Source organism: Siphateles boraxobius, unplaced genomic scaffold, assembly GCF_051911475.1.
Source record: "Siphateles boraxobius isolate OS27281-9 unplaced genomic scaffold, OSU_SipBor_1 48, whole genome shotgun sequence".
In the NCBI taxonomy this organism is placed as follows: Eukaryota; Metazoa; Chordata; class Actinopteri; order Cypriniformes; family Leuciscidae; genus Siphateles; species Siphateles boraxobius.
The window spans coordinates 7340022-7356768 of NW_027509119.1; the positions used below are offsets into that span (position 1 = coordinate 7340022).

The following is a 16747-nucleotide window of genomic DNA, read 5'->3' on the forward strand; positions in this document are numbered from 1 at the left end:
AAGATATTATTCAAAATGTTTTTTTTGTATTTCACAAAAAGTAAGTCATACAGGTTTGGACGGGCTGTTGAATTATTAAAAAAAATAATGGGCTCAGCAAAGACCAGGCCTCGGGTGCTTTGATCACAGGAGCCCCTAATACTATTGGGGCCACTTTTCACACAATTTTTTCCCTTTGACTGCATAATTAAGGAGAACGTCTATTTTCTTTCTCAACTGCAGCACTGTACACTTTTCTTTGTTTCTTGTACTATGGGCACTGGGGTCTGGACTCCAAGGTCCATTTAATAGGCTTATTATGCACTCTTCATTATTTCTAAGCTAACGCTAAGACCATCCATCTTTGAACCACAGGTCTTAGCTGGTCCCCAGCACCTCTGCATTAGGAGACCCTTTGATCCTTCAATTCTTTGAAAAGACAAACCTGGTAGGAGTCCTAAATGAACCACTCCAAACTGTAAAATACACCCAACAGCATTAAAAAACACTGGATGATCCACTGTATCTACCCAAAGGAGAATGGTAAAGTGTATGCAACTTAATTAACCACAACAAGCCATAAACACACAACTTCAATAGCATATTGAGGAAAAGGATTAAAAGGAGCCAAACATCCATATCTTGAGGAAATCAAGCCTTTCAGAATAAATGGCAGTGTTTCATCTAGTTTTTTTTTTTTTTTTTTTTTTTTTTTGTAAAAGGTCCTTTGTTATCTCCAGACACCCTGAAAAGCCTCCAACTGACTCTATAGCTTTTGAGGTTCAGATCTCGGCATTAGCATGCTAATTGCAACTTTGTCTGCGGAGCAGAAAAGAAAAAAATAAATGGAGGGAGAGAGAAAAAAAGAAAAGAAGAGAAGCGCTTTGTCCGGCTAGGGTCATGGGATTTATTTTTAATCGGCTGTTACAAATAGCCTTTTTTGTACAGAATTACATTATGTCCTATTTATCTCACCTCCAACAAGGAGAGAGTATGGACAAATCACAATAAACAAACGTGCACAACATGATACACCAACCTTTGATAAATGCAAAGTGAGCTATACCATGAAATTTATGTTTAGAGATTATGATAACCCTTTTGTTAAAGTGATTTTATGTATTTAACTGATTTTCTAATACAGTAAAATATGTGACCCGTGTTGGCTAAAAGAGTCGCAATGAGCATATTTTCAAAAATAAGTTATTATTATTGTCGATAGTCAGTTTTGAGAAAAATAGACTTAACGTTTTCTGAAGGTTCCAAAACAAAATCATCTAGCCTTAAAATCTTAAAAATAACACTTAAAATAAATAATAAAATCCCTGGTAATAACACCAAATTTGGCACACACCAAGTCAAAACCAAATATCTATATGAAAAATATATATTCAACTTTTTGTCCATGATACCACAATTGTTTGATTAAAATGAATGAAACAGACAGCCTATTATATTCAGACCTACTGTACCGCACGGATCTAAAATAATGTTACACATGAGATGTTTTTCCCCAACAGTTAAACGTTCATCAAAATCAGGCCAAAGTGTGTATTTTACAAGTTAGTCCAGGTCTAGGGCAGGGATAGGCAACGTTGGTCCCAGAGTTTAGCTCCAACCCTGAAATGGCTGGCGCGAGAATGTGTCTGTTAAGTCCACAAGACCTGTGGGTGTCTCATTTGTCGTTTAAGGTTTCAGAAGAGTGCTCGCGAGTGCCCCCTTTTGTGGTAGATATGTGCCCTCAATGCGCACTTTTGCCAGCACTGAAGCGGGTCAGTAGACTTCTTCCCGAATGTCAAAGAGGCATTATGTCACAAAGTGCGGACTCGTAAGACAGTGAGGGCTTAGGGTGCCATTTGGGACAGGGCCTTAGGCTGGGCATACAATGTGTGATTTTGTCCGATTTTGAGCCGAACCCTAACTCGTTCTACTCTTTTTTTGATCCGGGCCGATTTTCAGCTTTGTCCAGCGTCATTTGTTGTGCAGTGTACAGGGGGAAACGAGAGGTGATAAACCTCTCCCGATCGGCAATCGGATGGTTGGAAGAATTTCTGGCATGGCAGAAATTTTGGTCGCCCCTCCTGAGGGTATCGCTCAGTTGAAGCAGAGCTACAAACCGATTGCTCTAAACTTCCTGTTTTTTTTCCCCCTCAACATTTCACCCTCATGTTGTTCCAACCCCGTAAGACCTTCGTTCAACTTCGGAACACGAATTAAAATATTTTTGATGAAATCTGAGAGCTGGATCACTCCTCCATACTCCTCCATAGGCTTCTTGAGGGATTGAACTTGCAGGCCCCGAAAAGTTATTACAGACATCGTTAAAATAGTCCAAGTGACTACAGTGGCTCAATCTTAAGTTTATCAAACAACGAGATTACTTTTTGTGCGCAAAAAAAAAAAAATAACGACTTTATTTCAACTATTCATGTCCTTCTCTGTGGGCCTCGAGTCAGTTCACTAGTGTAAAAGCGTAGAGCTTCTGTTTTATCACACGCATCACCCACATGACCAGCGTCAGCCAATAGTGAGCCTACATGTGACGTAGCTCTACGCTATTACACTAAGTTAACTGACTAGAGGCCAACAGAGAAGGAAATATATAGTTGAAATAAAGTCGTTATTTTTGTTTGTTTTTGCGCACAAAAAGTATTCTCGTCGCTTGATAACCTTAAGATTGAGCCACTGTAGTCAGTTGGACTATTTTAACGATGTCTTTAATAACTTTTCGAAGCTGGCAAGTTAAAATCCTTTTGAAGCCTATGGAGGAGTATGGAGGAGTGATCCAGCTCTCAGATTTCCTAAAAAATATCTTAATTCGTGTTCCGAAGATGAACGAAGGTCTTACGGGGTTGGAACAACGTGAGGGTGAGTAAATACTGACATAATTTTAACTTTTGGGTGAACTATCCCTTTAATGCAAGTGAAACGAAACGAAAAGAGGGAGATCTTTAAGTTCAGTAGCTATCAAACTAACTGCAATTTAGCAAACTGTTGCTTACCTCCAGTTTGTGTTGAAAAAATGAATAAAACATATTACCCACGATCATTAATTTACTTGTTTCACTTTTCACTTTCACTTTATTTACTCATTTATTTAATATTTACTTAATGTTACTATCACAGGTACTGTGAACCGTTGTCCATCATTTGGCAATTGGTGATACAGAAAAATTTCCATGTCGCAGTATTGTAAATTTTCCCATTTCCCATCCGCTATGAAATTATTGCGGGGCTAATTAATTGTAATGTATTTTTTATAATAAAAGTAGGCATACCCTTAATATATATAATGGAAATGCTAAATCCTGATGCCTTTGACTGGATACATAATATCATGGTATATCGGCGCAAGCCGGCACAGGGGTTTATTTTGACCTTATTTCACAGGAATAGTGTGAGCAGTCAAGTCGCAGCTCGACGATCAGACCGTATATTGTGAGCACATAAATCCTAAACTTTGCCATTACATCACATGCGATCTACTCGTACAGTGAGAGTCGGTAACCTTGCTGAAATCGCACAGTGTATGTCTGTCTTTAGTAATCCTGAAGACATTGAATAGCTTGTTCAGGTGTGTCTGATTAGGGTTGGAGCTAAACTCTGCAGGAAAGTGGCACACCAGGACATTGCCTATTCCTGCTCTAGGGTGCTCTAAGATGTTTTCAGGATAAAAATATTTAGTTTGACCCAAAACTTACCATAAACTACAACCAGAAGTGAAATGTTTGCTAGATATCAAATTTTGATGTCTCAACCCCGGCCCTAAAATGAACCCAAGCCAAACCCTCTGACTGGTTAATAGGAGAGTTGTTCTAAGACCATCTACATAAAATGACTTGTCACCTCCTTGGCTAAAACATTCAGAAACTCCTCACATGTCAGCTTAGCCCCTCTGAGTAAACCCAGAACTATAGAGGCCTTATCTGTGAGTCTGTCATCTCTTTTCACTCCTATGCTACAATCTCAGAAATGGCACACACAACATTGGACTTTATGTCAATGAGCCATATTTGCCTGCACTGCCTCCTCCACCTCACTCTCCGCACAAATGCCAGAGGTCACTCTTTTCATTCAGGTAGAAATCAAAATGATAATGGCAGCTTGTTAAAAATTCTATTTGGATGTGCACATAGGCTACATCAAAAGGTGCTGACATGGAGTGGTTTGGGGTGCAGAGGGTTGTTACTGATGTGGCTTACTGATAGCACACATCAAAGCTATAGAGAGAGGGAAATATGGGGTGGGGGTGGGGTAGGACACAATGACTATGTTCTGGGGCTGTAAAAGTCAGCAAATGAAAATAGGCTATACCAGGCACAATACTGTTAATGCCTTGACATTGAAACACAAGCTATTTACCATAAAAAACACTCTGGCACCATCAGATCCATCTAAATCAAGCTGATGCAATGGACGCAGTTTGGGAAATTATAAATGATAGCCAGACAAAAAACATGCAGAAAAAGAAATAAAGCCAATAATAAAATAAATCCTCTAGTCGACCATTAATAAATGTGAGCAGAACAAGGCCACTTCAGGAGGCAATGAGGCAGCAGGGATTTGCTAAAATTGGGACAGTGACTCCCAGGTTCCATTTTGCATCAGGTGTGGTCAACCTTTTAATGCTGCATCACTACCCATTAACCAGTGCTTCCCTGGTTTAAAACCATTGCCAGCAAAGTCCTCCACATAGGCCAATTACTAAAACTCTCGAGTCTGATTTGCCATGCCATTCATCTGAAGCAAGCTAAAGAGGACAGTGGATACCCACTGTATGAAACTGGATGAAGCAAAACTAAATATTTACAATATCTAGACCCATATTGCTCGACCTCTAACATATAAGACTTCACTGGGTCTGACTTGTTTTTTTTTTTTAAATATTCCTATAAACCTGTGGTAGCTACCCTCCTGTAGACTTCATTTCCAAACCTGCTCCAACATACCTCCCTGTTACTTTTCAAGCAATCCTGAACACTTTGATCAGCTGGATAAAATGTGTTTGATTAGGAATGGAACTGACCTCTGCAGGACGGTAGTAGCCCTCCAGGAGTAGGGCTGGCTACCTCCGCTATAAACCAAAAATCAAATTTTAGGATTAAGTTTAGAATTGAAGTTAGAGTTGGGCTACGGCTTGAGTTTGAGACTTGTGAAACATTCTCATTAATCTATCATTAGGGGTAATTAATGTATAAGCCTAGAGCAGGGGGGTCCAATCCTGGTTCTGGAGGGAAATTTTCTTGTAGAGTTCAGACCCTAATTAAACATACCTGAACCATCTAATCACAGTCTTTGGAATTACTAGTACATTTCAAGCAGTTGTGTTGGAGCAGATTGTAGTTAAACGCTGCACGAAAGAGGCCCTCCAGGTGCAGGACTGGACACCATTTGCCTAGAGTATAGTTTTTTATGCCTTGTGAAAAATCCAACATTTTTTCTAAGTGTAATTAATTGATGGTATGGTCATTTGGTCAGATCGAATTGTTCATCCTGAAACATTCTTCTTACTTTAGTGGTAGGGTTAAGAAGAATGTTAGGACTTTTGTTTGCTTGGACCTGTCGTTCTACTACCAACTGAAGATCCAGAAACAAGTCATACTTTGCAAAATTGTCATCTAGGTCAGTGGTTTCCAGCCCTGTTCATGGAGGCACATTTAGGTCTCCCTAATCACGATTCATTCAACTCATCAGCTCAGGAACATGGTTGTGAACAGCTGATTTAGGTGAACACTGAATTGGTTGTAAAAACCAAGTAAGTAAACTTGCAGACCTTAAAATAAGCATTAAAGTGAATCAGGTTAGACAGAGGTACTGCTGACTTATGGCTTTCACACACCCACAGGGTTTAAGAACATATTTGTCCTTTCCTCACAGCATTCTGCACTCCACATTGTTGTATTATAATTGCATTACTCTTTCATAACTGAGATCTGATCCACTTAAGTTATCCATAGCATGATAAAGCCAGGTCAGCACTTTCCTGATGAGCAATACAAAATCCTACATGCTTCATCCAGGTCTCTCATTTCATTAGCTATGCTATGAATTTCCAATTAGGCTGAGGGCATCAAGACAGACCTTTTCAGGTATTTTACCATAGGGGACGCGAGCAGGCCCTGTTCAGGTACTCTTACAAAGTACTGCTCCTGTGCACCATTGTTAGAGGAAGGGCATTGTCTGGGAGGAAAAGCATGCCAAACGTTGCTGCTGCACCATCTGAGTATTCCATTAAGAGTAAAAGAAAAGTGCAGATAATGAGAGTCCACATCGGCTGAGCATAACACCTAGACAGAACTGGAAGGAAGAGGCCTCATATCAAAGCAACTCTCGTTTTTTGGTTTATCTCTCTCTCTTTCTTCTCTTTCTTCTCTCTATCTGCTCTGATTTGGTTAGAGCTGGTTCCACGCCATAACAATCCTCGGGACAAAAAAGTCTGCCTCTGATTATTAATAAACCTTAAGGGCAGGCATCATTATTTTTTCAGCTAGTCCTTTTTTGTAATGTTCAGACAACACTTTTATACGTTTCCCAGGGGCCCGAGCTCCCCATCTCTCTGTGATCTTATTAGCATCCCATCTTCTCCTGCCTGCTGACCAAACTGCATTGCTATGCATTTCTGTCTCTTTGACCTCTGTGTGGATGGAATTCATTTTGGCCTTTTCATCTTCTCCTTCTTTGGGCTGATTTGGCTTAAGCAGGCAGCTGGCCATGGTGATTTCAGATAAACACTATTTAAAGAAATATAGACCGTGAAAAGAGGATGGAGGATAAAAGAGTCGGGATATAGTTGTGCTTCAAAGAAGACTCATCAGCCCCTTATTACCTTCTGAATGCGGATGTGCGACTGATTTAGCCATGTTTACTTTATATGTATGCAGGCTTTGAAGTTTTTTTTTTTCTTGACAATTTTTTTTACCTTGACAATAATTATTAAAGAAGTCCACATAACACATATTTTAGGTTACAAAGTTAAGGTAAGGTCATGTGAAACAGAACAGCCCTTTTTACTGTTATACACTGCTGGCAAATGCAAGATGTCCTTAGTAGAATGTTGAGAGCATCAACATCATTACAAAGACAGATAATCATAAAGAACCAGCTTGAGACTTAATTTATTAATAATCTAGAAGTTCATCAGGTTCACATTATTATCATGACAATACTTTGTCTGAATGGTCTACTGCAGTGCATGCTTATAATAAAAAAAATATATATATTTTAACCGATCAAGCTAATATAGAAGAAAAGCAAAGTTAAAAGTGTATGAACATTTGCAACCACCCAGAACAACCTAACAATCTAGAAGGCTCTACTAACAAAGTCCTTTTCGGCAAGTCATGCCACTCGGCGGCCATCTTGGCAATGCCTCCGGGCAGCTATTTCAGACTAACAAGACCAGGCTCCTATCTAAATGAATGGGTAGAGAGTCAGAACTGCACTTTCACTGGTCACCGGGACATGAAACTGCATGTATAGAAACAACAGTAACATATGATAAAACTCGCTGAAAAAGTTTGATGACTTTGCCCCAAAATAAGGTTTAAAACGCCTTTTTCTCCACAGGTTATACTTTTACTACACATGCGCAAGGGTTCTCTCCCTCTCTGTAGTGCGCCTGCTACACGGTTTGAGCACAAGGGGGTAATCCATCAGCCGGAAACTGAAGCCTCGCGGGAGCCGCCATTGTAGCAGAACTTCACCTGCTGTTAGCATTCCATTGACTCCCATTCATTTTGGCGTCACTTTGACAGCGCATAACTTTACATCTAAGGCGTCCAAAGACTTCATTTGTCCATTATTTGTTTCTAAAGAAACACGACAATGTATAAAAGACTCCATTCCTTTGTTATCTTACGTTATGGCCCCGTAGAAGCCGTTTTTGTAAAAATAGTCTAACGATAGCGTCATAACCACGCGACTTTCTGTCACACAATAGAGATATTACCGTATAGACAGGAGGAGAAGCTCACAGGCAATCTTTTACTGTCTATGAGGCAATCGGGGGGACATAGAGGTCAGAGGTGTCAATTCCAGGGGTCAGAAAGTACAAGTCCTGCCATATGTTTATTCCACCCATTAACTCAGCCAGCTGATTTCACTAAATAGTTCTATCTCCTGGCTGAAAAACTGTGCTAATTAGCAAATCCAGGTGATTGGAACAAAATACTGAGGAGGAATTTTACTTTCTGAACCTGGACTTGACACCTCTGACAGAGGCATAAAGTCAAGGGAGAAGCCCATAGATAGAGAGTCCATAAAAGCAACGGGACAAAATATTTCAACAACGTTTTTGAGGAATTAGGTGATTCAGATTTGTCTTGCCACAGCTACTAGAAGATTTACAACTGTCAGACTGTCTTCTCCGTTGAAATCAATGGGGTCGCTGTGTCCATTTCTTTTACTGTCTATGTTTAAGCACAGTATGTGTGAGCTCTGTGTAACCCAGGTTACTAAAAAGAGATTTTGCTGAAGTAAAGAAAAGAAAGAGACTAACACTCATGAACGTATGGACAGTTATTTTATTAAATATCTGTGAAGAGAGAAAAAAAAGAAGAATACATAAATTAGGATTTAGGAAAAAAAGAGTGGTTTAACCTAATAAGGCAATGATTGGTCTAAATAGACGAATGAGAGTTAGCCCGCCTCAGTGGGCGGAGTCAGCAGAATAGAGAGATGATGCAATGTGCCTTGCGAGAGGAAGAAACAGCAAGCACGATCCTGGAAGAGAAAAGTTGAATTAGAGTGAACAAACTAGTAGTTTTATCATAGAAACAATAGAAGGAGATTTTGAAATAGAAACATAGATTCGGATATTGTGATAGATGATTTTGAGTGAATGTGAGACTGATTTTACGAACGTGCAGAGAATACGGGCCTTAAGTTAGGAGAGTTTGCCTTAAACTTTTCTAATCGAGAATTGAGTTCTCTTTGTTGGGTTTCCCCCAATCCCCCCAAACAATATTGTTATTGTTCTGTTTCAAATCCCATTGTTATTATTTCTTTTGATTTATTGATTAAGCGTTTTATCTTTTCTATTTCTGGAAAACAAGAGTTGAAAACAAGTAGTGATTTAAAAGGTTAAAGTTGGAAGAACTATATTTAAATCAAATTAAGGGGGAAAAGGGGAAAAATAACTTGAATAAATAAGAAAATTTGATCTCATAATCATATTAAATTAAAAGTTAATCAGGTGCAATTAGATTTAAACTAAATAGGGAACATAACTTTATAATAGATACAAGAAAAAAGGGGCTTATACTTAGAAGTTTTGGAACAAGACTTTATTAATTTCTGGTTTATTTTCTTATATGTGATGATAATTCAATTTCATTGTCTTCTACATATTTTCTTTTCTTTTATTCAATTGTTATTCCTCTAAATATATCTTACATGTTCCCAACGCAACCAGTGTTGTCACCGTACTCTTCTTGTTGCTGACATAGTCTATTGAGCGAATTTTAGTCTTTTGATCGCTGGTCCATATATCAAAGCAGTGCCTTCCTTCACGCTCCTCTGTATCTCTTACTGAAGAGAGTGAGGGTTGTACTCTTGCCACGACACGGGTTACATCTGGCTTGCTCGCTCTAGATTCCGGGAGATTTTAACTAATTTGCGGGCATCAGGGAGCCGCTATCAATATGGGGGAGACTCCCGGAACTTCCAGGAGACTTGGGATGTCTGATATTTACACAACTCACACATACACTGCATATCAAATCTGCCGCCTTTTCAAACAGTAACATATTTTCCACTGTCGCACACCTCGACTGTGCGCATGCGTCAGTGGAACCAGATGATAGGCTTAAATGTTTCCCGGCTTGACTGTTAAAAGCAGACGATTGGCTTTCCAGCGGGAGGGGCGGGACATGTGCATACAACCGCCATCTTTGGCGTTGCGGTTTTTCCCTACACAGTTGTATTGAGGATTAAGGAAGTGGCATGTCTCTAAATAGTCTCTGCTACTAACCATGCAAAAAACTCTAGCCTTGTGTCATGCACAAACTCCACTAACATTTTCACCTTGTTATTTTTGGAATTCTATTTGATGCTGATAGTGGTGTGGAAATTGAATAAATTAAATAATTCACAACATTTACATGACGGTGCCATTTCCACCACATCTCAAGGTATGCTCTTTTTTTATAACAATTTGTGAAAGAAATCACATTTTAAACAATTTCCTACGATCACTTTTTAAAGTGTCAAAGTAATAGTTGAGTATATGTCTATTGAGGGACAGAAAGCTCTCAAATTTCATCAAAAAGATCTTCATTTGGGTTCCCAAAGTGAACGAAAGGCTTACGGGTTTAGAACGACATGAGGGTGAGTAATTAATGACAAATTATCCTTTTAAGAATGATAGTCTGGTTCTGGTACAAAGATTAAACAAATGTATTCATAAAAGGCATTTGTAAAGTATGGCAAAACTAATTACTGAAATATCTTAGATTTAATAAAGTGCCTGTTATCTAGAAATTGATGACTATTGTCAAGAAGATGACTATTTAAAGCAATCACAGACCAACAACCACTGAATCACTGAATGTTTTAGAGACAAAACCCAAAGCAGCAGTGAGGAGATTTATTCCAATCCAGTGGACACATACCATAAGAGCAAGAGAGAAAGTAAAGTATGTTGTGTTCTGCTCTGTAAAGGACTCTGGGCTTGATGAGGTGCAGCAGTTGAATGATATACAGAGGCGAGCTCAGGCGAGAGCTGTCCATTAGTTACAGGGTCCTGTAATGTTGGGACTGCAGTACATTATTTTCAAATGCATCAGTCAGCGTTGTGCAGTACAGATAAATTTGAATGCCTCGGGTATGTAATGCATACTCTCATGCTATATTACGTGATGGGTCAGAAGGGCAGCGCAGTAGAGGGGGAAAAAATGTAATTTATTTTAAAACTGTGGCCAGTGTTCTTCCCATTAGCTTCAAACGTGAGATAAGTTATAGCTTTTAACAAGCACCTTTAGCCACCAGAGCACGCTGCACACAATGCCGTGGCACAGAAAATGAGATTTAGAGGTAAAGTGAGCGAGGGAGAGGTCAGTGATGACCCCATGTATGACCCCCTGTGTGTGACATGGCACAAGGACAAACATCATCATTCTGATGAGTTCAATAAACATCAGTATTGCAAAAACTCACAATATTGTAACAAAATTTTAACATTTTATGAAGAAAATGTTGGTGGTTGCAAGGGTACTCTGGGGGGCATTGATCATAGATCTGTTAATTTACTAAGAAAAACATAGAAAAATACAATGACCTGAATACACCTCTTCTCTTTAAAGGGGTCATATAATGCCATTTTTGTACAAGTTAATATTAATCTTTAGTGTCTAAATGAAAACCTTGTAATATACTTTTATTATAAATTCTCATTAGTATTTTAAGAAAACACTAATTTTACATGGTCAAAAACAGCTCTGTTTTCAGCACGCCGTTTCAGTGCATACACCTTTAAATGATAATGAGCTTGCTGACTCCGCCCCTCTGTTCTTTGGGGCATTTTTTCACACGCACATGGAGTGTTGCCTTGACAACAGTTGATGGTATATTTTGGCGAAAGAATGGCAGCGGGAGTCTCTGAGGACACATCTGTAGTGTTGCCATACCAATTTGAACCGGAGTCGGACCCGGAACAAGATGATGGCCCCGAAGAAGTTTGACCATTAAGACTCGACGTTTCTGAATGGTTGGTTAACGTAATGTCACTCTGATCTATTTTTGTATGTACTGTCAGGGTAGAGTAGTAGGATACAAACGCTGTGTTTATTGTATAGGTTAGTTCGTTGACAGATTTATGTTGAAAAACTTTTTTTTTGGTAAATGTAGGCTTGTCAGTGATGCGTAACGTTATCTCAGTGTTCGGTACAACTATCGTGACTGAAACATGTCCTGTCATGTCAGTAATGATTCTAGCAGTAGTTGAAGGATACCTAAGAATTTGTTGTATGTTTATGTTTAGTGCAGTATGAAAATGTTTAATGTTTTACTCAGTGTCACCACATTAACTGTAACACCTGCGTACACAGTTTTTAATAACACCGTAACCATAACGCGTTGTTCATTATAAACGTGGGATTATGAATTATATTGAAAAACGTCGTAACGTTACATAGAATACATGCTGTAATGTACCCTGAGTGTAAATATTAGCGGCATTCATCGTGAAGCGTGCAAGCGATTTGCAAAGATTAATTTGTATCGTAAAAGGTTAATAAAACGTTATACTCACTTCTTCAGGAGGTACAGCTGGAACACGAATAGTTGGTACCGATTCCTTTTTCAGGAGCAGCTTCTTAGCAAAACCAGCTTTATACTGACCCTCGTTTAAAAAGCAGTCTGTTGAGAAATGATTCGCGTAAACATGAACGCATTTTCGTTGATCGTGGGGAATATTCCCATCGTAAACAAAACTCAGCCACTGCGTCTTGAGCGGTCCAAATTTAGACACAATCGCCTAGACGCCATTCTGCTCCAGTTTATCAACAATGACGGACTATGACAGCTCGGGCGGGGCTGTGTTGAAACACTGCTGTCAATCAACAACCGTGGGAGGGGCGTCATGCGCCATGTGACGTCACAGGGTGAAACGGCTCGATTTGAGACAGGGGAATACATATAAGGAGATTAAAACAAAAACACTGGAGTTTTATCATTATATGATGGTTGTGTACAGGCACTGCCAACACACATTGCAGTACAATCAACTTGTAAAAGTGCATGTACCATTATATGACCCCTTTAATTTAAGGGGAAAACACCTATAAATCGGAAAAAAGTCAGAAATATCAGGGTTGTCCTGATATAATAAAGTCAGAATCATTAGAAGAATAAAATTCTTGATTTTATTTTTAAAAACATAACATTTGATTTTTATTTCTTAAAGTAGTATTTTATCAAAACTTCTTCACTTTTTTATTAATATTTGAAAATGCTAAATCAAGGTCGTGTGGCAACCATCGTGCAGAGAAAAAAACATGAACCAAGAAATTAAGTAATTTTGTACAAAGAAAAATATAATTTTCACGGCATTATATTTTTAAAACATTTTTTAAATAAGGATTAAGATGTGTACATTTACATGAATGCATGGTAAGGAAAATATGTTTTCTAGATTTTATATATATATATATATATATATATATTAAATTGAAACGTTTCTTGTGGTATAAAAGTCTTTCCATACCATATGAAACCAGCATGAATAATTAGAGTACTATAAGTTTCCAAGCTCTTCTTAACTTATTTGACCTAGGTGGTTACTCTCTGACCTAAAGTCTATATGATATTCTGGTCCATAGATATGGCTTGGTTCTCAATTTCAATGTAAATATTTGAGTTTTTTAGCTTGTTTCATCATCAAGTAGGTGAAAAGCTGATTGCACAGAAAAATTAAACCACACGAGTCCTCAGCAAGCCACACGATTTGAGGTATCATTCATATCTATAACATAAATGGTGGAGGACAAGATTTTCACCATGACTAATCAGAGGTCAGAAAATAGCTCTGGGAATCACTTCATGTTTGGCAGACTTCAAAAGGAGGAGCTAGACACTAAACTAAACCGCTGTCCCCAAGGCTGACAGCTGACATCATCCGATTCCCTGCCAGAGCACATCTTGTATGTGTGTATGTATGGACTGAGGCCAAGGTTATCACAGCATAACCCAGAGGCAACAATTTGACAGTCTATTAGTAAGTATTAAATGACTGATGAAACAGACATGGTCCGCTTTAAGTTAATGATTCATACTCAACAGAACTCACTTCCCTCTACACTGAATGCTTGAGAAAGAAAAGAAAAAAAAAACCTCCTCGTTCAGATCTGGAAAAGATAAGCGGGCCTTTCAATCAAAGCCAGTTCTAGTCATTCTGCATCTTAGACTCAATTATTGACAACTGACTAATTAGTTGTGACCTTTTAAGCCTCTCTCTTAGTTTGGAGCTGTTTAAATATGCAAAATCAATAGCAGCTCTAATGCCCCACCATCGTCTGCGAACGTGGAGTCCAGCCACATAGCAGGAAGCATCTATCAAAGAAATTAAGACTTTCACTCAAATCAACATCAACCTTTCTTATTGCATAATCGTTTTAGACTGCGATCTTTATCTTATATGAAGCTATATCTCAAAAATTGATTAACATTTTATGTGAAAATGTCATTGGTGTTAATCATTGAATATCAAATGTATACAAAATTAAAAATGTGTAATATGGAAAGAAGACAAATGTAAAGCAGTAATGTGAAGCTTACATTTATAAAGCATTTTAGTAAAGCTAATAAAGTTGTTATCTTTATTACTCAAGTTAGTAAATAGAGGAAGTGGAGGGGAATAGGATCATGATATGACCTGGGTCAGATAAAAAAATTCCAGTGAGCTAACAGCTTTTAAAGTAGAGATTGAAACCAAAGTAGCAACAGTAGCATAGTGTAGCGATGTACAGTATGTAGCACAGCTCATGCAGAAGTCACTTTCAAACCAAGCAACTTTCTTTTGGCCAACATGGCGAATCTGGTTGACTGGAACCTGTTGCAAAATCTGCAAAGGGAAATTTTCTGTTCCCACATGAAATTCCAGATCTTGTGGATTCCTATTAAGATTGCTGGATTTCGCTCACGCACGCACACACAAAAAAACACCTAAAATCAATAATAAAGCAGGATGCAGCCTAATGTTGCTTATGCTGGCATTAATACACAAGTGCCCATGCAGTGCATGTATACATACATGTACAGTATTCATGAGGACATTACCTTCCTTCAGGCTAAATGAAGGAACATGGACATGTTGGTTCTGAGCATCAGTTCTCATTCTCATCCTCATTCTCTCACCTCATTTTGGGCCAGCTCTGTTTACCACACATGGGCAGCATGAATGAATTATGGAGGGATACTATTAATTACAGATCTGCCAAGCACTGTGAATTATTCAGTCCTTTGCTTATGTAGGCGTTTATGGCATGCTATAGTTAACATAACTGCCTAACCAAGCATCAGATACCCTCAGGGGTATCTATGTGTTTCAGGTCCTTCTTAAGCTCAGGCAGGTGCAATTCGCTGAATAAAGACACATGGGAACACATGGGTTTTTCCATTTAGCAGATGGAGAGCAGAGGAACGGGAATGAGGTCATGCACTGCATATGCAACAACACACAGTAGCATCCAGTCAGTAGTGGCTGCTGTCATGTAAAAAATGGGTCTATTGCAATACTTAGTGAGCTACTTACCTGCATTGACATCCTGAAACTACAATGAAAAGAAGGTAAATTATTTTGCCTTATAAGATGCCTTGCTTTAGTTTTTTTCGCTCACGGAAAAGGCAATCCATTGTGACAAACTCTTTAAAAATGTTCATCCCAAGACAGTGGAAAGAATCAAGAAAAATATAAATTATAAATGTGTTGTATTCAGAGCTGATTAATAATAACGATGAAAAACAGTTACAAACTGGACTATTCAACCCAGGCTCATTGGAAAAAAGTGCCTGAGGCGACATTTCAGCAAAATGATACTCCAAAAAATTACGCTGGTCGTTGTTCATATTGCATCAGTTCAGAAATAAAATGTCCAGTGAGTGTCGCTAAAAGGTTAATGTTCACTCACATTCGAAAATAATGTACCACCTACACTAAACCTAACCGAGTGTTAATAAAAGAAAATGTGAAATAAAAAGTTAAGTCTTTTATTGTCACCTGTGCTTCACAAGACTCGTACCTGAGTGCTTCGCATCACAAGTGCAATGCTGTACCAGATGAGCTACCGAGCAAGTTTACATCATCAGAAAAGTAAGTAAGACTCAGTGAGGCAGCTCAGTAAGGTTTGGAACACAGTGACTGTCACAAAAGAGAAAGCTGATTCAAGCTTCATGGAAATTCAATAGTTTGAAACTTACTTTAGCTTTGGTGCTTTGATCTGAGAGAGATTCCTCAGGCTGCTCCAGTACAACATCCCGACTGGATTCCATCATATCTCAGAAAACTAGTGGGGAGAGAGAGACAGAGAGATGCCAGATCAGTGTTCCGGTTTAGCTAAATGAAAATGAATACATCAGCAATAACTCACATAAAGTTGGCTAACTTCAGATCAACCCAGTCCAAGAGGAAAACCGTGCCAATGGCTTCATTTGAGCAAAAAACGTTGCTTCTAGCTAATTTTGCGACACTTTTTAAGTGAAATCTCCAGTGAGAAGCGCAACATGATGAACATGAATCTGACAAAATTTTGTTTTGATTGTTGTACTTATCTCAGCAGTTCGGAAATTAAATGTTTGATGAGTGGCGCTGGTGAGTCTTTGAGATCTTTTATCGTGACTTGTGTTTCACAGGACTGTTTCAAGTGCAATTCTGTACCAGGTGAGCTAACGAGCAAGTTTACTAGGTTAGAAAAGTAAAAACATGTAGCTGGTTATGTAAAGTGTTATCGTGTTATAATCGTGTTATATTAAAAGGGTTTTGAGTTCATAAGGCATGAAAATAAGTCTTTATTATTCCATAATCTGCTCCTTTGCTCATAAATTGTGGAAATTAAAATTAAAGTTGTTGGCGTTTTACTGACTTTAGTGTTCATTTCAGCTGGAATCTGCAGTGAATTCATTTAAGGTGTTTTAGGGTACATTTACACGACAACGATACAGTTGAAACCAGATATTGACATACACTTCAGAAAAAAATACAAAAACTTTTATTTCTTTACTGTCATACATTAAAACTTTTTCTGTTTTAGATCAATAAATATTAACATATTTTTTG

The 16747-nt window shown here is 38.4% G+C and overlaps 1 protein-coding gene across 7 annotated transcripts in view; it reads right to left on the reverse strand.

The window, feature by feature from the left end:
* Positions 1-16747, reverse strand: part of pmfbp1 (polyamine modulated factor 1 binding protein 1) — a 261062-nt gene that overhangs the window by 187864 nt on the left and 56451 nt on the right. For all 7 annotated transcript variants that reach the window (XM_077201843.1, XM_077201841.1, XM_077201840.1 and 4 more), the window contains exon 2: positions 15892-15977. In XM_077201843.1, the coding sequence (XP_077057958.1) occupies positions 15892-15966 (75 nt within the window). In that variant the 5' untranslated portion in view covers positions 15967-15977. The remainder of the gene's footprint in view (positions 1-15891; positions 15978-16747) is intronic.